Raw genomic sequence first — 20,253 nt, forward strand, 5'->3', positions numbered from 1 at the left:
TCTTTTTCTTTTTTCGAGGTTTGCTTAACTAGAGAGAGTGGGTTTGGTACACAGTGCGAGGTCTGTGATTTCACATTTGTTTATGTGACTCTGTAAGTTTTCCCAGAGCTTCAAATTTGTGCCTTCTGTTGGGAAGGCTCCCATACCCCACCCCTTCCTTCCCTTCCTGGGAGCAGTGGGGGAGCTCCTGGGAGCAGGGCACCCAGGTCTGGACGGGGTTTCATGGGCACCACGCTGTGCCCCTGATAGTGAGCAGATGGGGGCAGGGGCACCAGGACAGAGGGGCACTGGGCTGGCCCCACTCAGTGCTCAGGGTCCCCACCCCTCATCTCCCCGGCTAGCTCTCTGGATGGTGCAGTTGACGTAGACAGCAGTGCCCATCCTGTTGTCTGGAGGGAGCCCCCCTGTACCTCCCCAGGGCTGGTGCTACTCTTATCCCCACTACACAGATGAGGAAATGCAGCCCCCAGAGGAGACGGGCCTGCGCGGGTCATCACGTGGCAGCCTGGGCTCCTTGGGGGTCCGACCTCAGGATGCCTTTCTTCTGGCCCCCAGTGGAGGGATGCCTTGGGCCAATGTCCCCCTACAGAGGAGGGGGCGAGGGGTGCTCACCCCAGAACCCCAGGCCTGCAGTGGCCCCAGAGGGGCCCTGTGTGTCACAGACATCTACAGGGTATCCAGGGCCATGCCTTCAGGCTTTGGGGCCCTCCTGCCCCTCCGAGGGCTGAGCTACTGCCCCCTTCTTCAGGACCTGAGCCAGAGGGGGAGCCAAGTCTCTGCTCTGACTCCCCTCACCGTCTGGGGCATAGTGGCCAAGGCCCTACCCCTCCCACTAGGCCAGCTAAGGATCTGGGGAGGCCAAGAGGCTGGGCAGGAGCGAAGAGGGCGGTCGGTCTGCAGGGCTCCGTGATGTCATGGCGGGTTCTGAGGAGGGGGAGGGGGGCGGGCTGTTTTTCTGGAGAGTTAGAGCCTGAGCGAGACAAAGCGGCCAGAGGGCCAGGCGGGCGCCATGGAGCTGCGGGCCCAGGTCCTGCTCTGGAAACTTGTGCTTCTGCAGAGTGAGTTCGGGTGGGTGGGGGTCAGGAGGCAAAAGCAACCAGTGGGGCTGAGTGAGTTTGTGTTCAGGGCTGCGCTGCCTGTCTCAGCTCCAGCCCGGGGTGGGGTGGGAGGAGGGACGCCCCACCCCGAAGGGGACGGGTCTGGGGGCCTCAGAGGGAACAGGGCACCATGATAAGGCCCCCAGATCAACACATAACCTCCCCTTGCACAGAACTGGCCCCAGAGGGCCAAGCAGGGCAGGGAGGCTGAGGCGGGAGTGGCTCCTCTGGGTCCCTGCACACCCATTCTCCCGTCTCCCGGATGCCCCTCAGGCCTGTGCTGCTCTGCCGTCAGGAGGAGAGAGGGCTGGGGTACCAAGGGGAGCCTGGGAACCGGGGGTCGCACAGGGTCTTCTCTGGCGCCCTCTTGGGTCCTGGGCCCCTGAGCCCGCCCCCAGGGCTGGCCTGCTGACCGGGCACATTCCTGCGTCCAGTCCAGGCGCGCAGCCACATCTCTGGTGCAGGAATTTGGCTTGTGGGGTGGCAGATGGTGGGGTCACTTCCCACATCCAGGCTTCTCATGCTTTAGGAAGGCCGAGGGGCTTCTGGGGTTGGGCACCAGTTGTCAGAGGACCCTGGAAGGCAGGTGCATGTGTCACACTGGATATGCATGTGCAAGGAGCCCCCCAAACTGGCCCGAGGTGTCAGGCCCTGGTGCTCTTGTGGCCTTGCTGCAGTGTTGGGGATGGTGGCCACCACACTCCAGAGCTGGCCTGCCCACGGTCTAACCCTGGCTCCACCCCTCATCCCCCAAAGGGCCAGCTGCTCTCCCCACACCCCAGGCAGGTGGCCATGAGGATTGTGTGGGAGCCTGGGAGAGGTAGGGGGAAGAGACCCTCACCTGTGTCCTCCGGGCTGCTCTGGCTTTAACTCCACCTGTTAAGTGGTGTCATTAGCACCACCTCAGCGAGGACTGTAGAAGGGATCCAGGGGACCAAGTGGGGGTCCAGTCTGGGTGGGTGACCCTGATGTAGAGGCTCAGGTGCCCCCCTGGCCCCAGTGTGACTCACTCTCCCTCTTCTTCCAGGCTCTACTGTCCTTCTGTCCTCAGGTTAGTGACCGCCCTCCCTGGGAACTCCATCAGTCCTTCTGTTGTCTTGCTTGTCCCACCCTGCACCTGGACTCTTGGGCCACACCCCTCCCCCAGTGACGCTCCCTTCTCACCAGGGCCGTCGGGGACCGCGACCGCCGGCAGCTCCGTGGTGTCCGAGTCCGCAGTGAGCTGGGCGGCCGGCGCCCGGGCCGTGCTGCGTTGCCAGAGCCCGCGTATGGTGTGGACCCAAGACCGGCTGCACGACCGCCAGCGCGTGGTCCACTGGGACTTCAGCAGCGGCCCAGCCGGTGGCCCTGCGCGCCGGCTCGTGGACATGTACTCGGCGGGCGAGCAGCGCGTTTATGAGCCCCGCGACCGCCGCCGCCTCCAGCTGCCTCCCTCCGCCTTCCACGACGGCAACTTCTCACTGTTCATCCGCGGTACGGGTCATGGAACCGCGGCGGCGGCCTGGGGGCTCCGGGGGCGTGGGCAGGGTCCACGCAGCTCACGGCTGCGTTTTCTCCCGGTGCGTAGCGGTGGAGGAGACGGACGAGGGGCTGTACACCTGTAACCTGCATCACCATTACTGCCACCTCTACGAGAGCCTGGCCGTGCTCCTCAAGGTCACTGATGACCGTGAGTGTCCCCCTTCCGCCCGTTCGCACCCCCCTCCTGGCTCTCTCCCGGGCCCGGGTCCCTAACCGACTCGCTCCCCCAGCCCGGGCGGCCGGCGCGCACTGGGACGGCGAGAAGGAGGTGCTGGCTGTGGAGCGTGGGGCGCCCGCGCTGCTGACGTGCGTGAACCGCGCGCACGTGTGGACCGACCGGCACCTGGAGGAGGCGCAGCAGGTGGTGCACTGGGACCGGCAGCCGCCCGGGGTGCCGCATGACCGCGCAGACCGCCTGCTCGACCTGTACGCGTCGGGCGAGCGCCGCGCCTACGGGCCGCCCTTCCTGCGCGACCGCGTGGCGGTGGGGACGGACGCCTTCGCGCGCGGCGATTTCTCGCTGCGCATCGACCCGCTGGAGCCTGCAGACGAGGGCACCTACTCCTGCCACCTGCACCACCACTACTGCGGCCTGCACGAGCGCCGCGTCTTCCACCTGAGAGTCACCGAGCCCGCCGCCCAGCCGCCCCCGCGGAACTCGCCGGGCAACGGCTCCAGCCACAGCAGCGCCCCCGGCCCAGGTGCAGAAGGCCGCCCTGGGAGCCTGGGGAACGTCTCCGGGGAAGGGAACGGCGAGGCGCGTTTGGCAGCAGCCAACCTCCCTGATCCACTCCTGTCACACATCAGGAACCTGGGTGTGAGCGGAGGGGAGGCCCCGGGGGCGGCGGCCACCCGTCCCTTACCAAGACCCATGCGGCGCCGCTGGGGAGGCACGGTCGGGGTGCACTGCTCGGTGGGTCTCGCCGGGCGCTCCCTGACGCTGCCCCCGCACGGCCCCAGCAGACCCCACGCTGGCGCGCGGACGCAGCGTCATCAACGTCATCGTCCCCGAAGGCCGAGCGCACTTCTTCCAGCAGCTGGGCTACGTGCTGGCCACCCTTCTGCTCTTCATCCTCCTGCTTATCACTGTCGTCCTGGCCACCCGACAGCGCCGCCGCGGAGGTGAGCCGAGGCTCCACAGCGCAGGGCCTGAGCCCAGAACTAGGAAGCCTTTCCCGACCCGAGGTCTGGGGTGTGGGGGCCTGAGCAGAGGGCCCAGTGAGCCCGGGTGCTGGGTTTGGGAGGGTTCTTCTGGGCTAGGGGAGCAGGGGAGGGAACGAGGCTGACCCCAACACGAGTCTCCCTCCCCAGGCTACGAATACTCCGACAAGAAGTTGAAATCCAAGGGGTGAGTGCCCCTCCCAGCTCTCCCCGGGACTGGGTAGACCCACCCACTACTCTAACCTCCCACCACCCTCCTCCTCCAGGAAGGACGTGAACATGGCAGAGTTTGCTGTGGCCACAGGAGATCAGGCTCTTTACAGGAGTGAGGACATCCAACTAGGTGAGGGGCCCCGTGCGACCTCAAGGGATAGACTGTGCCTCCCAGGCCTGTGGTGGGGGAGGCACATCTCTGGGAGGGCCCTCACCCTGCTCTCTCCGGGTACCAGATTACAAAAACAACATCCTGAAGGAGAGGGCTGAGCTGGCCCACAGTCCCCTGCCCCCGAAGAACATCGACTTGGACAAAGGTGAGTGGAGTTGAGGGAGGGAGACCCCTGCCCATCTCAGAGCCGGCTGGCACCCCACTGCACCTGCTCAGAACGCCAAGGCACCAGCCACACCACGGGCAGGAGTCCCCTGCCACCTCAGTGTTCCAGATGCCCCCGAGCAGTCCTCCTGGATGTCTGCCCTATTTCCCCTCCTCCCCCTGCAACAGAGAAACAGAGGGCAGACACCCACCTGTCCCCTTGGCTTCCAGAGTTCAGGAAGGAGTACTGCAAGTAAGGTGATCCCGGGCTCCTGGCTGGGCCAGCAGCTCTGCCAGCTCCTGCCTGTCCGTCTCGGAGGACTCCTCCTGGCCCCTATGCAGCTCACCTGGCCCCCCTTCCAGCGGCTGGTTCCGCTGTCCTGGAGCTTGGCCTGGACTGGTGCAGCGTGAGGCTGCCTCCAGACCCCTCTCAGGAGCCACCCTGTCCTCACCAGCAATAGTGGGCTCCCAGGGACTGCGGGCCCTGCAGCTGTGCCCTTCAGCACCCTCGGCTGGTGCCCTTCCCTCCTCCTCCTCCTGCAGCCACCCCCCTCCCAAGTTTTCCTGGCTTCTGCCTCCTGGGGGCCCGGAGTCCCACCTCTGCAGGGCTGGGGGTGGGAAGACACTCTTGGAGGAGCTCAGGGGGAGTCTCAGAGCTGGGACTCGCCTTGGGGCTGGCACTCCCACCCTCCTCACCCTTCCTTGGGGAGTGCCTGCTGGCTCCCCTAGGCTGTACTGTGTTACCTGCCAGCTGCCGTGGCCTCTGCACGGGAACCTGAGGACTGCATACTCCACGCCGTGGGCTAACATCCCTTTGTGCTGCCCCGGGCCCCCTGGTGCTGCCCTGGGGCCCCTTCTCTGCTTTCCACCCTGCTCCAGCCCCGTTTCCAACAAGCTGCCTTGACAGTCACTAGGCTCCACGTGACTTTTGACCCTGACCCCCTTCCCTTAGCTCCCTGGGCTGGAGTCCGGGGGTGAGGCCTCCTTTGACTTCTGTTTTGGCTGAGGACAGGAGGGGGTTGAAGATGCTTTTAGAGTGGCCAGAGCTGCCACTCCTGACACCCCACATTTGCTCATCCCAGGGAATTGCCACCGTCACAATAAAGACCACACCTGATTTTTAGACTTGGCCCCAGGTATGTCTCTTCTCTCTCCCTCCATCTCCCTGGGGGGCAGAGTCTGGGCCTTGGGAACCCCCAAGTGCTTTCCTTCATCTGAAGTCACACTGTCATCACCCACACATTGGGTGAAGGTCTAAGAAGGGCGACGGTAGTCGATTGTATGCACTTATTCCTGGTTGGGAAGGAGTTTCACATCCTCTTCTGAGGGTTTATTTGGACGTGGCGGCTGTGTTGGTGGATGTGAAGGTAGAGGGCAGACTGTATCAGTTTAGTCCTCTGAGAAGGGACGTGGACACTGAGATGAGATTAGATGTACGAGGATAAACGGGGAGGAAGCAGATAGCAGGAGGGCATTCAGACAGGGGTGCTGGCAGCACACGAGGGAAGGGAAGGGAGCTGCTGGGGGAAGAAACCCATTCCTCCAACCTTGACCTCATCCTCCAAAGCCCTCCCAGGACAGCAGGGGGCAGGAAAGAGTGACTGTCACCCTACTTGGAAAATCCAGAGCAGTGTGTTGAGAGTGTGCGGATTCTGACCTGCTGAGTGAGGAAGCACCAGATACCACATGGGGTTGGGTCGGCAGCTGGCTCCCCCAGTATCCCAGCTCCCACTTTGGGAAAGTGAAAACCCCAGGGTCCTTTGATGAAGGCACAGTTTCAATACCTCACACAAAGAACTAGAGTCACAAAACTTGTTACTCAGAGATCCTGCTGTTGGTGGGGACGGTGCCCAGTGAGCTAGGGGAAGGGCAGTCTTACAACCAGGCCCCTGGTGAGCAGGAGATGGACAGGAGGGTAGTGGGCATCTATGACTTATAAGGTGGTTGCGGCGGCAGTCACTGACTTTCACGGGCTCAACTCTGGTCATTTTAAAAGATGGCCCAGAAAAAGCAAGGTGGTGGAAATCCTTATCTAAATGACCCGACTCCCGGTATGGGCAGGGTCGTCACACTGTGAAGTGCCTGGGCAGCAACTCAAAATAGCTGTTTTCTCATCACGCTGACCCCATGGTGGCAAAGGCAGGGAGGGAGGCTGGGACGAGCAGCTGTGGCTGGCTTCAGAATGTGCCTCCCTCCCAGCCCAAGGACTCCTGGCCCCACAAAGCCACACTGCCACTGGACAAGGCACCTCCTGTAAGAGTTCAGGCTGTGGTCACAAACTCACCCTCCTTGAAGGGACCCAGCTGGACCACTTCAGCACTGGCGCTGGGATTGGCCTCTGGCCTTTGGTTACCAGCCTCTCTCCTGTGACTTGGGCTGTTTCAGGTGGGAGACAGAGGCTTGGGGGCTGGAGTGCAGCTGGGGCATCAGATCCCCTGCATCTGTGTGACCTGCAGCCATTAGTGTTTGGCCTGGGGGTGCTGGTCCCCTGGTGAGCTCTCATGGCACCATTTTCCCCCTTCCCTGAATACCCAGCAGACAGCCACGAAGGACCCTTCCTCTAAGGCCATCCTGCCTGGTTTCCTTAGATTACCTCTGGGGACACTGAGACCCAAGAGGAGAAGGCCCAGGCTTTGCTGGGTGGGTGCCAACCTCACAGAGCCCTGCTCTCCTCATCAGAGCCTAGGGGAATGGAGGTCAGGACCCACGCCCTAGGCTCACCGGGGGTGGTCCCTAGCCTAGACTTATGGCCAAACTCTGGTTCCTCCAGTCAGTGATGGACTAATAAGAGTCTTTTCTTGTTCTGATCCACTGCCTGCGAATGGCCATGACCTGGTATGCAGGAGAGTACCAGGCTCTGCCAGCCTTGAGGGAAGTGCTGGAGACAGGTCTCAGGGGCATCACTCTCAGGCCCTATCCTAGGGCCTTTCCCCTTCTTGCTCTGGCCAGCATGGGCCTCCTAGTGGCCTCAAGTTTTCCTGCTGGGGTAGGGGAGGGAGAACAGCCGTCCCCAGTGGGCTGGACCCCTCACACTGCGTTTTCCTTGCCCCATAGAGGACCCCAGGCTGGTTGGATGGACAGGAGCCGGGGAAAAAGTCCCTACACTGGCTGTCAGGAGCACCGTGCCCAGGCACCTCCTGCGTGCGTGCGTGCGTGCACACGGCTGCCCGTGCTGACCCCCACTGTCGCCTGAGCATCACAAACACGTGTTCACACTTTCACTCCCACGTCCACATGGGCATCTGCATTCACTTGGCTTCTATTTCTTGAAGCCCCCGTAGGACCTGGAGCGCCAGCTCCAAGCTGGTGCGGGGGCGCAAAGTGACCAAGTGTCCTCAGTTCCAGCCCGGACACAAGAATTCCCGCGGTCTCCCGCAGCCCGCCGATGTGACCTGGGCGCCTCCGGACTCTAAAGGGATGGAGACCCGGAACCGGGCCGCGCGGAACCCCTCCGAAGACTTCCGGTGGGGGAGCGACGGGCAGACGGGGTGCGGAGCCTCCGGAAGGTCCCCACCCACCTTTTCCTCAAGGGGTGCCCCCCAGACCGCCCATAGGCCGAGAATCAGGGACCCCAGGACGCTGGCCTGCGCGTGTCGGGGGCGCCCGGGGCGTGGGCCGAAGGCTCTGAGCCCGGGACGCAGGCAGGGAAACCCCGCCACCCACGCGCGCCCCGCCCAACCCGCCCGCGCTTGCGCAGCTCCACCCCCTCGCCGCGGGCCGTCCGCTGACGTCAGGCCCGCGGCTCTCGGGCGCCCCCAGCGGCCGCGAGCAGCCGAGCCTGCGGTCCCTTTAACGCGCGGCCCGAGGGGGCGGCGGCGGGGCGCACGGACGCGGCGGGCCTCGCGCCCTCCCTGCCTGCGTCCCGGGCCGGGGGCGCATGGGCGGCCGCCGGCGACAGGGCAGCAGCCAGGGCGCGCGCGGGACCAGGGCCGAGGCTGAGGCCGGAGGGGCGGGCGGGGCCGGCGGGGCCGGGGCGGCCGGGCGGGGGCGGGGAGGCCTGGTCGCGGCCGGGCCGGGAGCGTAGCGCGGGCGGGGCGCGGGCCGGCGGCGGAGAGGCGCCCGCGTCCGAGGCCCGGGCCGCGCCTGAGCGCCGCACCATGGCGGAGACCAAGATTATCTATCACATGGACGAGGAGGAGACGCCGTACCTGGTCAAGCTGCCCGTGGCGCCCGAGCGCGTCACGCTGGCCGACTTTAAGAACGTGCTCAGCAACCGGCCCGTGCACGCCTACAAATTCTTCTTCAAGTCCATGGACCAGGACTTCGGGTCAGTGGGCAGCGCGGCCTGTGCGCGAGCTCGGGCTCGCGTGTCGGCACCTGTCTGCGCCAGGCGGGGCATGGGGATCCTGGGGCTGCGACCCGGTCGGTGCCTCCACGCGCCTGCTTGCCCTAGTGCGGTGTGTCCCACCTGTCTGTGCTCAGAGAGGGGACACTGCCTGGGCCCCTGACGGCCTGTGTAGGAGCCTGAGAACTCAGGGCCGTGGACCGGCGAGGGTCCTGGCTTCTCCGCGCACCCTGGGCCTTGTCCTGAGCTTGTGTGATCTTCCGGTATAGGTCTGTGGTCCAGGTCGACTTCCGAATCCCACTTTGGCACCTGTCAGCTTCAGAATTCGCTGCCCCACGTCTGTGGAGGGCAAATGTTGGGGGATGGCCAGGAGAGCTTGTGATTCGTGGAGCTTGGAATCAGAAGAGTGTCCAAGGGCCCGGGGAAAAGGGTTGGGCAGAGGGCAGGGTGCCAGTCACCCAGTGGGTCCCCTAGTTAGCATGGGGGAAGTGAGGTTAGCTGGGACAGGGGCATGGATCTGTCTACTGGGATCTGTAGAAGTTTCTGGAGGCTCAAGACAGCCTCCTCCTGGCCTTCTACAGGGTCCTCAGGACAGGGCAGAGGTCAAGGGTCACAGGGGACCGTGGGATGTCATCCTGCCCACTCCTGCCCTGGGGTTGCTGGCCGCAGGGCCTCTGCTCCTGCTGAGCTGCTCAGCACTTGGGTTCCTCGGAACAGCCCAGACCACCTGCTGACTCCGGGCTGCCTCTGGGTCAGCGTCCCCACATCAGCCCTTAGCAGTGGCTATCCTGGCCGAGGGGACATCCTGTTTGTGCTGGGCTGGGCTTTTGGAATGGTGAGTGGTGAGCAGGAGGCTGGCTGTCCGCTGGAGGCCTGACCCAGCACAGTCACGGGTAACCTGAGTCCCTTGCTCAGCGGTGCTGGGGGGCTGGGTACCCAGAGGCCTCGTGGGCTGAGCAGGTGTGCCTGGGCGCCCTCAGGCAGCCTGTGTCCTTGTATGTGGCTGAGTCTTGGGGCTTTGACATTGAGGCCGTTTCCTGGATTGTATAGTTTGCATGGGCCCCCCAGGTCAAGCTAAGACCATCTGTGGCTCTCAGGGAGGCCTAAGGGGTGTATAGACAACTAGATTCTCTTGGGCTTCTCCAACACCAGGGAGAGGCAGAGAGGGGAAGGTGTGCCCTTGGCAGCCTGGGAAAGCTGGAGGCCCCAGCCCTACGGGGCTCAGATTAGGAGCCGCCCCCAGGCTGGGCTCTTCAGAGTAGGACATTGATTTAGGGAGTCTGGTCCAGGCTGCCTGGCCTGCCCTCACTGGGCAATCTCTCACTGTCTCACTCCTCTGGGTCTGGGCTGCTTTGACTGTAAGCATTAGGTCTATGGAAGTGAACTTTTCTTTTTCATTTAGTTTATTGTTTTAGCAAAAATCACCAGAGTCGCACATGCTCTGTCACAAACCCAAGTCTGCAGGAAGTGTGTGGCATGGCATATGCCCAGCTCGCCCAGGTTGCTGCCCTTGAATGGTGCTCTGGGGTGCATCCTGCCTGATACGACATTGCTCTTGTGTCTGATAGCCACTGAGCTGCAGAGACTCCACACCCACAATGTACACTCCCAGCAGAGGGCAGGTCTGCTGTGGGGTTTGCAGGACTTACGGGTGCCCTGGCCTTGGAGGATGGTGGGCAGGCAGATCTGGGTCTTGGAGTATGCATAGGAGTTCTTCAAGTTGTCAGTTTTGCATGGCTGGGATGTGGGGGAGGAAACAGGACTAGGCTGGTAGGCTGGGGTGGGGGAAGGATTGGGGTGACTCTGGAAGGCACACAGGCAGACAGAACAGGGGAGGCTCACCTTATTCCACTCCCTCACCCACACCTCCCGCCAGACCTCTGGTTCATGGCCTGTTGGCTTCAGAAACCTGGGAGAGGATCTGCCGTCTTTCTCCCCTTCTATGAGATCTGCCTACAGCACTCCAAGCTTTATTTATTCTATATGATCATTTCTTGAGTAGAATAATTTCTTCTGGGAGGGGCTGATTAGTCACTCACACTTCAGAATAAATGAGAGCTGGAGGCTCAACCTTGGTACCTCATGGATGTAGCTGGATGTTTGAGAAAGAGGGCAGGTCCTGGCTGGGCTGGGTCAGTGACCCCTGCATGAGAGGGGTCACCTCAGATTGGGGACTGTGAGGAGTAGCTGGTGGGCCTGGGCTTCTTGCCCCAACCCCTCCTCTCGCTGTGGGCTGGGCCCTGAGTTCCTGGGGCCTCTGCTCACAGCCACAGCTGACCAGGAAGGGAAGGGGGAGTCTGAGGTGTGGCCATGGGCTCTGGGCTGGCCCTGCTCCCCATAGGCATCTTTGAGCAACTGAGTGGAGAGTGCTTTGCCCACCTTGCACTTTTCCCATGCAGGTCACAGCTGTTCTGTCCCAGTGAAGCTGGGGAGGGTCTCTAGACCTGTGGTGGTCTCGCCTGGAGATGCCAAGCATTGGGTTTGGTGAATGGCTTTGCAGCTGGGGTCTGGGCCTGGTGTTTGGGCTGGGAAGCAGAGGCTGAGGGTCCTCAGCTCACAGATTTCCACTACCGGAGTTGTTCTGCTGTTTCCAGGCCTGGCTGCGCTTGGCACTAAGCTTGTCCGCCTGGCAGGGGACCTGGCTCCTGTGTCTCTGGGCCGGGAGCTCCGGTCCTGGGGCCAACTGTCTGTGGGCCGTGGGCGGTGTGCTGGGGCCTGCGCTTGGCCTGTCCCAGACTGCCTGCAGCCTCCCTCTGCCCTCTGCAGCTCTACTGTCACTGTCACTGCCCCAGGAGTGTGGGGAGAGTCCAGACAGGTCACCCCTGTTTGTGGCAGCACGTGAAGGACAAGGTCCCCTCACCCTGCAGAACCTGAGCCGGGTCAGGAGGCAGTGAGGGGACCTGTGAAAACGCCGAGGGAACTGAGGAGCCCTGACTCATGGGGGGACTCTGTGCCTCTGGGGACACAGCTGGGGTCATCCTGCTGGCCTGTGGCGTGCTGTGGCCTCTGGGAGCCTGAGGGTCCTCCTGGGCCCTGGGCTCAACTCCAAGAGCCCCACTCTGAGCAGATTCCTGGCCGGGGCGAGTCTGTGGGGGTGGCGGGTGGGGCTGGGCAGCCCAAGTTCCAGGTTAACCGGGCTCTCGCCAGGAATTCTGAGGTTGGGGGCAAGATGCCAGCAGGGGTGCCCTGGGTGACCACACTGAGGGTGTCTTCACTGACCGCTGCTCCTGAGGCCTGCTCTCCCACCTGGTGAGGCCCGGCCCAGGAGGGAGCCCCGAGTTGCTTGGGGGCATTCCCCATGCTCCCTGAGGCCCCCCCGACCCCACCCCGACCTCGACCCTGTCCCAGGCCATCAATCGACAGCATTGTGCACCTGTGCCCTTTGTCCTGGAGGCTTGGGTGCCTGCTGATCTGGCCTGGCTGCCTCTCAGTGCCCCAGCTCCCAGGTAGAGGGCCGAGTGCTCTGTTGTGCAGGCTGGGAGACATGGGTTTCTCAGGCTGGGGGTGTTGGGGAAGCAGGGTCTCTGAATCCTGGGAGGGGCATCCGTGCTTAGGTGGGGTGCACAGAGGCCTTGGGCAGCCCTGGGTGATGGGTCCTCTGGAGGTGCTGGCCACCTGGGCGGTAGGGGCTCAGGGTGCCCACCTCTGAGGGAGCCAGGCCAGCCCTGGGGTGTGGAGGCTGGGTGAGGCAGTGGGTGAGTCAGGAGGGTGGGGGCATGAGTGCGTTGGGGGTCACCAGCCGGGCCACCTGGACAGTGAGGCGGGAGCCAGGTCCCTCCCAGGTCTCTATTGCTGTTGTCACTCAGAGATGGTGCTCTGGGCCTGCTGGGTCCCCCGGAGGGCTCGCTGCAGCCCCCTATGTGCTGGCTGCAGTTGGAGGACCCCAGGGGTCTCCAGGCCACCTCAGGTCTTCCTGTGGTGACCACCTTCTGTATGGCCTCCTTGGCTGGGTCTTGGGCAGGGTCACCGCCTCCCTGGACCTCAGCTCTGCGGGACTGTGGTGCGTGAATGGGGGCAGCAGACACAGTGTCTACTCCTGGCTGGGGAGAGGAGGGTCCCAAGAAATGACTCTTTCTGCCTGTTGGGGTGTGCACCCCATCTATGCGTGTGTGGCTGCCCTGGGAGGTGTCTGGGGGTCACTATAGGACCCTGGTGGGGTGCCCCCTCCCTCCCGGGCTGGCCCCATCTCCTCCGTCCTCTCTGCCCAGATGTCTCAGGCCCTCTCCCAGTGGGCGGGGTAGCTTGGGTCCTTGCTCCCTGGGTGGGAGTGTGGGTGCCAGCTCTGCAGGAGCCTCCTGACACCTGCTGCCTGGGACTAGCCGAGTCCAGGGGTCCGGACCCAGCAGGCCAAGAGGCTGCTTCCTGCCTGGTCTCGTAGCTCTTGTTCCTACTCCAGGCCCAAGTCCCAGGCATGGAAATCGCGTTGTGCTGGGCAGGGCTGGGCTCCAGTGGGGTGGGGCCCCAGGGCACCTTCTGCTGCAGGCCCCGCCTGCCCGCCCTGCTTCCTGGGCCTCCAGGAGGCCGCAGTGTGGGATATGCCTGGGCCACAGCCACTGCTGGCTCTGCCCGGGGCCCCTCCCCTGCTGCCCTCCTCACCCCTCTGAACCTGACACCTGGACCTCCCCATCCTGTTTCTGACCCCAGGGTCATTGGCCTCCTTCCCAGCTGGTGTTGCCCTGGCCTTCTGCGACCTGCCTTTCCCACCTCCACAAACCCACCTGACAGGGCAGCATTTAGGGGTGGGCCAGGCTAGCCCCTGGGCAGTGGTGTGGCCAGTGGGGCCTGCTGACCTCCAGGACCTGAGACTTCTCAGTGGGCCTGGCTGGCCCTGTGCCTGGCTACCCTTCCAGGTCTTGAGTTGGGCTGATGCAGTGGGTGGGGATCCGCTTCTCTCTCCCCAGCTGGGCCAGTTGGCCAGGAGGACGGTCAGTGTCCTTGGAGTGTGAATGCAGGGGTTGTGTGTGCTCTGCCATCTTGACCTGCTGACGTCCTCGGGGTCTCACCAAGCGTGCGTCTGTGCTGAGGCTTGCCATGATCCAGGCCCTGTTCTAGGCTGGTGGGGTGGGTTCGGGCAGGAGGAAGCCGGACAGAGCCCTGCCCTGAGGGCCCACCCCTGTGGGGTGCACAGGCACAGAGCCAAGTAGGTCCTCATGTCGTAGGGGTCCCAGACAGGGACTCCTGGTACTGGCAGGTTGGGTGTCTGGACCCCCTTAGACCTGGGCCTTGGGAGGGGTCCTTGGAAGGATGCTGAAGGCTCCCAGGAAGGGAGCATGCTGGGCAGGGCACCCACACAGACTGGCATCTGGGTGTGTGGCTGAGGCCCCATGTGGCATGCACCCTGGCCATGCTGGGGGCCCTACTCCAGAGCCCACTGTGGGAGCGCACCTAGTGCGACAGCCTCATGCCTACATCTGCCGACAGGGTTGTGAAGGAGGAGATCTCCGACGATAATGCCAAGCTGCCCTGCTTCAATGGCCGCGTAGTCTCCTGGGTGAGTCTGTGGGACGTTGGCAGAGGGTCCTCAGCCCGGTAATGTGGGAGGAGGTGGTCACTTGTGCCTCGGTGCCCTGCTGGGGGCGCCCGAAAGCCAGCATCCCTGAGCCCTCACTCTTGTCCACAGCTGGTCCTGGCTGAGGGCACGCACTCCGACGCGGGGTCTCAGGGCACTGACGGCCATGCAGACCTGCCCCCGCCTCTCGAGCGGACAGGCGGCATCGGGGACTCCCGGCCCCCCTCCTTCCAGTAAGGGCTCTGGAGGCGCTGAGCCCCGTGCTCTCAAGGGGCTGGCTGCCCGCCAGGCCTGTGGCGGGTGGGGAGGGGCAGCTGAGCCGGGACCCATGGTCAGTAGGAGCTGGGCAGCAGAGGAGGGGCAGGCAGACAGGCCGGGGCGGGCCGGTGGGTGAATGGGCCCCTGTCAGTGTCAGGGTCCCACTGGACGAGAGGGGTGGGGAGCTCAGGGGGCATTCCAGGCACCTGTGGTCCGGCCTGCCCCGGCCCACTCCCCTCTTACTGGCACAGCCCGAATGTGGCCAGCAGCCGTGACGGGATGGACAATGAGACTGGCACGGAGTCCGTGGTCAGCCACCGGCGGGAGCGAGCCCGACGCCGGAACCGTGAGGAGGGTAAAGAGGCCACGCCCTTGACCTCCCTGGGGCCCCTGTGGTGCACCCATGCCCTGCTGACCCTGGGTATAGCCCCCCCCTGTCAAGTGGGGGTCCCTTGGTAGAGGTTCTAGACCCAACTGCCCAGGACCCTAGTGGCCCCCGGCAACCCCGCAGTCACCCTGCCAGCCCCCATCCCTGCTATCCCCACAGCCTCCCGGACCAACGGGCACCAGAGGGGGGACCGGCGCCGGGACCTGGGGCTGCCCCCCGACAGCGCATCCACGGTGCTGAGCAGCGAGCTGGAGTCCAGCAGCTTCATCGACTCCGACGAGGATGAGAACACCAGCCGGTGGGCGTGGGTGGGCGGGTGAGCCGGGAGATGTGCCCAGGTGCATGCGTGTGTCTGAGCGCACACATGTGCGGGGAGGGGTGCACAGCGCGGGGCTGAGCCCTCTCCTGACGGGCCCGCCCCTGTCCCTGCCTTCTCCTCAATTTTGTGGAGTTGGGGCCGGGAGAGGGCGACCCCTGACTCTGTGCACCCCAGGCTGAGCAGCTCCACGGAGCAGAGTACCTCCTCCCGCCTCATCCGGAAGCACAAACGCCGGCGGCGGAAGCAGCGCATGCGGCAGACAGACCGGGTAGCGTGGGCCGCGAGTCGCGGGTGAGCCCTTCTCTGGCCACGGGCCCTGCGCGCAGCCCCTCACCTGGTGCCTGTCCTTCTGTCTGTCCATCCACAGGCCTCCTCCTTCAGCAGCATCACGGACTCCACCATGTCCCTGAACATTGTCACCGTCACGCTCAACATGGGTGAGGCCCCGCGGGGTCTCGGGCTGGGGTCCCTTGGGGGGCGTGGGTCTCTGGGTGGGGTTGCAGGCCTTTGGGGACCCCCTGCTCACCCCACCCCCCTGCAGAGCGGCACCACTTTCTGGGCATCAGCATCGTGGGCCAGAGCAACGACCGGGGTGATGGCGGCATCTACATCGGCTCCATCATGAAGGGTGGGGCTGTGGCCGCTGACGGACGCATCGAGCCCGGCGACATGCTGCTGCAGGTGCGGGCCGCGGGGAGCTGCTGGGGGGCCGAGGGGCCAGCTCCCCGACCCACCGCGCTGACCCCTCCCCCAGGTGAACGACGTCAACTTCGAGAACATGAGCAACGACGATGCGGTGCGGGTGCTGCGGGAGATCGTGTCCCAGACTGGGTGAGGCCTGTGCAGGGCGGGGCTCCATGGGGCAGGGGAGGGGGCAGGGCTCTGCGGGGCTGGGTGGGGCCTGAGGGGCCTCACCGGTGTGACCCACCCACCCCACAGGCCCATCAGCCTCACGGTGGCCAAGTGCTGGGACCCGACCCCACGGAGCTACTTCACCATCCCGAGGGGTGAGTGAGCCCATGGGGCTGGCAGGGCGGGGGGTGGGGGCGCCGGCCCAGCCTGAGGGCCTTTCTCCTCTGTGCCCCGGGCTCTGCTTTTTCCCCCACTGTTCATCGTCTGTTGCCACGTGGCGGCCGCCCAGCTGACCCCGTTCGGCCCATCGACCCGGCTGCCTGGCTGTCCCACACGGCGGCGCTGACCGGAGCCCTGCCCCGCTACGGTACGAGCCCTTGCTCCAGCGCCATCACCCGCACCAGCTCCTCCTCACTAACCAGCTCTGTGCCCGGCGCTCCGCGTAAGTGGCAGTTCACGAGATCAGGGGACTGAAGCGCCGGGTGAGGCCTGGCCGGCCGCCCACCTGGCATGGTCACACTCGAGAGCCAAGCCAGCCTTGAGTGTCTGTGCTGCGGCGCCCACCCGGGTCTGACCCAGCACGGACCCGTGGGCCCCCTTTCTGTGCGGTGGGAGTGGAAGGTGCCTGCAGGGGCTGGGCCCAGGGGTCAGCCATGGCTGGGGTCAGGGGAGAGGTGGGTGCACGCACATGGCCCCCACTCTGCTTTCCTGCCATTAACACAACTAACTCCCCTGAGCTCGCGGGGGGAGGGGTGGAAGAGGCCTGATCTCTGGCCCGAGAGCGCTGGTCTGCAGGGTGGGGGTGGCCTTGCCCTAGTAGGCCCTGAGATCCTGATGAAGCACCGGCAGGGTGGGAGACAAAGGTCCCCCCCACCCAGGCCTGGCCCTGCGGGGTCTGTTGAATGGTGGTATGGGCCTCACAAGTCTCGGCTTTGCAGCCTGTGCTCCCTAGTAGCAGACTCTGGCCTCTGCGGGGCTGCAGCAGGCAGGGCCTGGGGTCTGTTTCTAGCTCTCCTCCACCTGTCAGCCACTCGGGGCTGAGGAGGGCGCCGTGCCTTGCAGAGCTGGAGGAGGCCCCACTGACGGTGAAGAGCGACATGGGCGCCGTCGTCCGTGTCATGCAGCTGCCGGACTCAGGCTTGGAGATCCGAGACCGCATGTGGCTCAAGATCACCATTGCCAACGCTGTCATCGGTGAGGGTCCCCTGGCTGGTGGCGGGGCAGGGCGGGGTAGCCCTGCAACACTGTCACTGCGAAGGCCCTCCGTGGGCTGGGCGGTCCTGGGTTCTGTGCCCTGATGCCTGCTGCGGCCAGGGGCGGACGTGGTGGACTGGCTGTACACACACCTGGAGGGCTTCAAGGAGCGGCGGGAGGCGCGCAAGTACGCCAGCAGCATGCTGAAGCGGGGCTTCCTGCGGCACACGGTGAACAAGATCACTTTCTCCGAACAGTGCTACTACGTCTTCGGGGACCTGTGCAGCAGTGAGTGGGGGGCTGCGGGCCGGGCGTCCCTGATGGCCTGCCCACCCCAGGCTCACCCACCCCCACCCTCCCCTCCCGCCAGATCTTGCGGCCCTGAACCTCAACAGCGGCTCCAGTGGGGCCTCGGATCAGGACACACTGGCACCCCTGCCCCACCCGGCTGCCCCCTGGCCCCTGGGTCAGGGCTACCCCTACCAGTACCCAGGGCCCCCGCCCTGCTTCCCGCCCGCATACCAGGACCCTGGTTTCAGCTACGGCAGCGGCAGCGCTGGGAGTCAGCAGAGTGAAGGTGAGAGCCCACAGGTGCCCAGCTCCCTGCCTCCCCACCGCCTGGCTCTGCCCTGTGTGCCCACCCCCTCTGCCCTGTGTGCTCCCACCTGCTCTGTGCTTGGGCCCTGGGGGGCTCCCTCTGAAAGGGGTGAATGGTGGAAGGGGGCAGAGGAGGAGAACCCGGAGGCTTCAGGGGTTGCTTGGGGGGTGCTGGTGTTTTAGCTGGTGAGGCAGATGCAGAGGCCAGGAGGCGGTGTGAGTGGGGATGGGGGCATGGAGAGGTATAGAGGCCTGGGGTGGGGCAGCAACAGAAGGGCCCCAGGACACGTGGAGGATGGACACCTCCCTCGGGCACCCGCAGCCTGGCAAGGAACTAGAGGTGGGCAGCTTCACAGGCAGCTGGAGCCGGATGCTGGGACATGTGGAGTGCTGAGCAGGGACGTTGGAGGTGTTCCAGAGGAGGGGGCTTGTTGGAACAGTGTCCCGAGGCCCAGTAGGGGTCGATGAGGCCCATGGGTGCATGCCCACAGTGTCTGGGGGAAGGTCAGGTGGCTGGCCTAGCAGCCCCAGAGAAAGGCTGGGGGAGAGGAGAGTGATTGGAGGGCAGCGGTGTCTGCCAGGTGGCTGTGCCCAGTGCCTGTGGACCCTGGACAGGCCCAGCTGGCAGGGGGCACGCCCTGGTAGGTGGGTGTGGGTGCCCGGCCAGGCCTGGTGTGTGACTCATCTATCCCTTGCTTTGTGCTGAGCAAGCCTTAGACTGAAGGACTAGCGGAACGGACCCTCGGGGCCGGTAAGCCAGGGTCCTGCCCGCCGTCCCTCTCGGCACGTCCCCAGCCACTCAGCGTCTTCAGGTTCCCAACGCTTCCTGAGAGTCAGGACAGGCTGAGCCGAGCAGCTGGCCAGGGCTCTGGGGTCAATCATAGGCGGGTCTTTGGGCGGGGAGCTCAGGGTGGCCGGCAGGTGTACCGGGCACACGGGGCCTTCTCTGCACCTCAGTTTCTCAGCTGCAAGACCAGGCCCTCAGTTCAGGCGTTGGGGTGAGGTGTTGGGGCATCGTGCTGGCCCCGGAGCATCCCTGCCTGTCTGTACCCCCTCACCACCCCCGCCTGCTGTAGCTGCTCTGCTTCCCTGGGCGGGGCTGGCCCAGCCCTCACGTCTGCATGGCTGCCCCCCAACCTTCCCCGACCCCGGCTCAGGACCACCAGGTTCTGCCCTGGGCTGCCCTGGCCACGGCCAACTGTCCTGGAACTGACTGTCCCATTCCTCTCCCCCTTTTCTCGACCCCAGGAAGCAAAAGCAGTGGGTCCACCCGGAGTGCTGGCGGGAGCAGCCGTCGGGCCCTGGGCCGGTCGGCTGGAGCCGGGGGCAGCGGCAGTGAGTCAGACCCCACAGCGCCAAGTGGGGCAGGCGGCAGTGGCTGGCGGGAGCGTCCGGCTAGCCAGCTCAGCCGGGGCAGCAGCCCACGCAGTCAGGCCTCGGCCGCCGCCCCAGGGCTCCCCCCACTGCACCCCCTGACAAAGGCGTACTCTGTGGTGGGGGGGCCGCCTGGGGGGCCGCCTGTCCGGGAGCTGGCCGCTGTCCCCCCAGAGTTGACTGGCAGTCGCCAGTCATTCCAGAAGGCCATGGGGAACCCCTGTGAGTTCTTCGTCGATATCATGTGACCGAGGAGAGAGTGCCTTCAGCCCGGCCCTGCTGTGGGGCATCCGGTGGCCCTCCTGCTCTGGCAGGAGGGCGCCGTACCTGGAGCTTGTGTGGGCTTGCCTTAGTGGCCGTCCCGGGTCAGACCAGCCTGTGCTTCTGTGCCGTGGGGTCTCGGTCTAGACAGAGAGTGGCAGCAGGCTGGAGGAGGGGGCGGTGAGGGCAGCCCGTCCGCTCCTGGTCGTAGCAGCTTGCATCTGTGCAGACCCTCACTGGGGCCTCCATCTCCGTGTTCAGGCAGGTCTGACCTGCCACCCCTTGGCGTGGGCCTTGGACCACCCACTCACCCCAGAGCTGTGCACAGGGCCTCAGACCGAGCTGAGAGGTGGCTGCTGGGCCTGGGCCCCCCTCTTCACTCAGTTCACAGGCTGCACCCATCTTGCCCAGGCCCGGGGTGCCCTCTCGGGGGGATCAGAGTCCCCAGTCCCCTCTGTGGCTGCCTAGGGTAGGGATCTAATTTATTTATTTATTGCCTGGCCTGTGTGCTGTGGGGGGTGGCAGCCAAGTCAGCCACTGCCCCTGTCCCCTGAAGCGGAGTTTGCATGTCCCCCCACCTGCACAGGGGACACAGGTTGTGTTTGAACATGTGTGGGAGGATTGGTGAGGGGGAGACAGACCGAGGGGCGTATCTCGGTTGGTGGGATGCGAGACGTGACTCTGAGGGGCGAGAAGCACAGGGCTGCTGCAGGGCTGGGTCTAGGGCCAAGGGTGACTGCCCACTGCATACGCCGCTTCGTCCCGGCGTCTGGCCTGCATACGTCTGCACTGTAGATACCGCATCGAGTCGGGGCGTCCGTCCAGATAGTTAACAGAGCTGCTTCCGTGTAAATGCTATTTTAAACATTGAAAAGCATTTAATTTTGTGGGGCTGGTGTGTGACCTTT

At 64.7% G+C, this 20,253-nt stretch overlaps 2 protein-coding genes across 7 annotated transcripts; both read left to right on the plus strand.

Annotated features, from left to right (window-relative positions):
- The first annotated feature begins 925 nt into the window (after positions 1-925).
- Positions 926-5,431, plus strand: MXRA8 (matrix remodeling associated 8). 5 transcript variants are annotated; one of them, XM_072975656.1, is made up of 10 exons: positions 926-1,058; positions 2,125-2,148; positions 2,265-2,570; positions 2,665-2,766; positions 2,849-3,319; positions 3,579-3,740; positions 3,930-3,966; positions 4,046-4,122; positions 4,229-4,309; positions 4,498-5,431. In XM_072975656.1, exons 1-10 carry the CDS (start codon positions 1,010-1,012, stop codon positions 4,563-4,565), a joined length of 1,377 nt encoding a protein of 458 aa, XP_072831757.1. In that variant the 5' UTR covers positions 926-1,009; the 3' UTR covers positions 4,566-5,431. The 5 variants fall into 5 exon arrangements, with proteins under 5 accessions (XP_072831757.1, XP_072831759.1, XP_072831758.1 ...); XM_072975658.1 differs by having other exon boundaries at positions 4,540-5,431; XM_072975657.1 differs by having other exon boundaries at positions 3,582-3,740.
- A 2,635-nt stretch (positions 5,432-8,066) lies between these two features.
- Positions 8,067-20,236, plus strand: DVL1 (dishevelled segment polarity protein 1). Of its 2 annotated transcripts, none has more exons than XM_072975664.1 (15): positions 8,067-8,575; positions 14,015-14,084; positions 14,214-14,335; positions 14,612-14,715; positions 14,908-15,046; positions 15,242-15,335; positions 15,435-15,504; positions 15,609-15,748; positions 15,822-15,898; positions 16,007-16,074; positions 16,209-16,361; positions 16,982-17,113; positions 17,234-17,401; positions 17,484-17,690; positions 18,959-20,236. In XM_072975664.1, exons 1-15 carry the CDS (start codon positions 8,406-8,408, stop codon positions 19,330-19,332), a joined length of 2,088 nt encoding a protein of 695 aa, XP_072831765.1. In that variant the 5' UTR covers positions 8,067-8,405; the 3' UTR covers positions 19,333-20,236. The 2 variants fall into 2 exon arrangements, with proteins under 2 accessions (XP_072831765.1, XP_072831764.1); XM_072975663.1 differs by having other exon boundaries at positions 8,270-8,575; positions 16,209-16,286.
- Positions 20,237-20,253: the final 17 nt, after the last annotated feature.

Source organism: Vicugna pacos, chromosome 13 (genome assembly GCF_048564905.1).
Source record: "Vicugna pacos chromosome 13, VicPac4, whole genome shotgun sequence".
In the NCBI taxonomy this organism is placed as follows: domain Eukaryota; kingdom Metazoa; phylum Chordata; class Mammalia; order Artiodactyla; family Camelidae; genus Vicugna; species Vicugna pacos.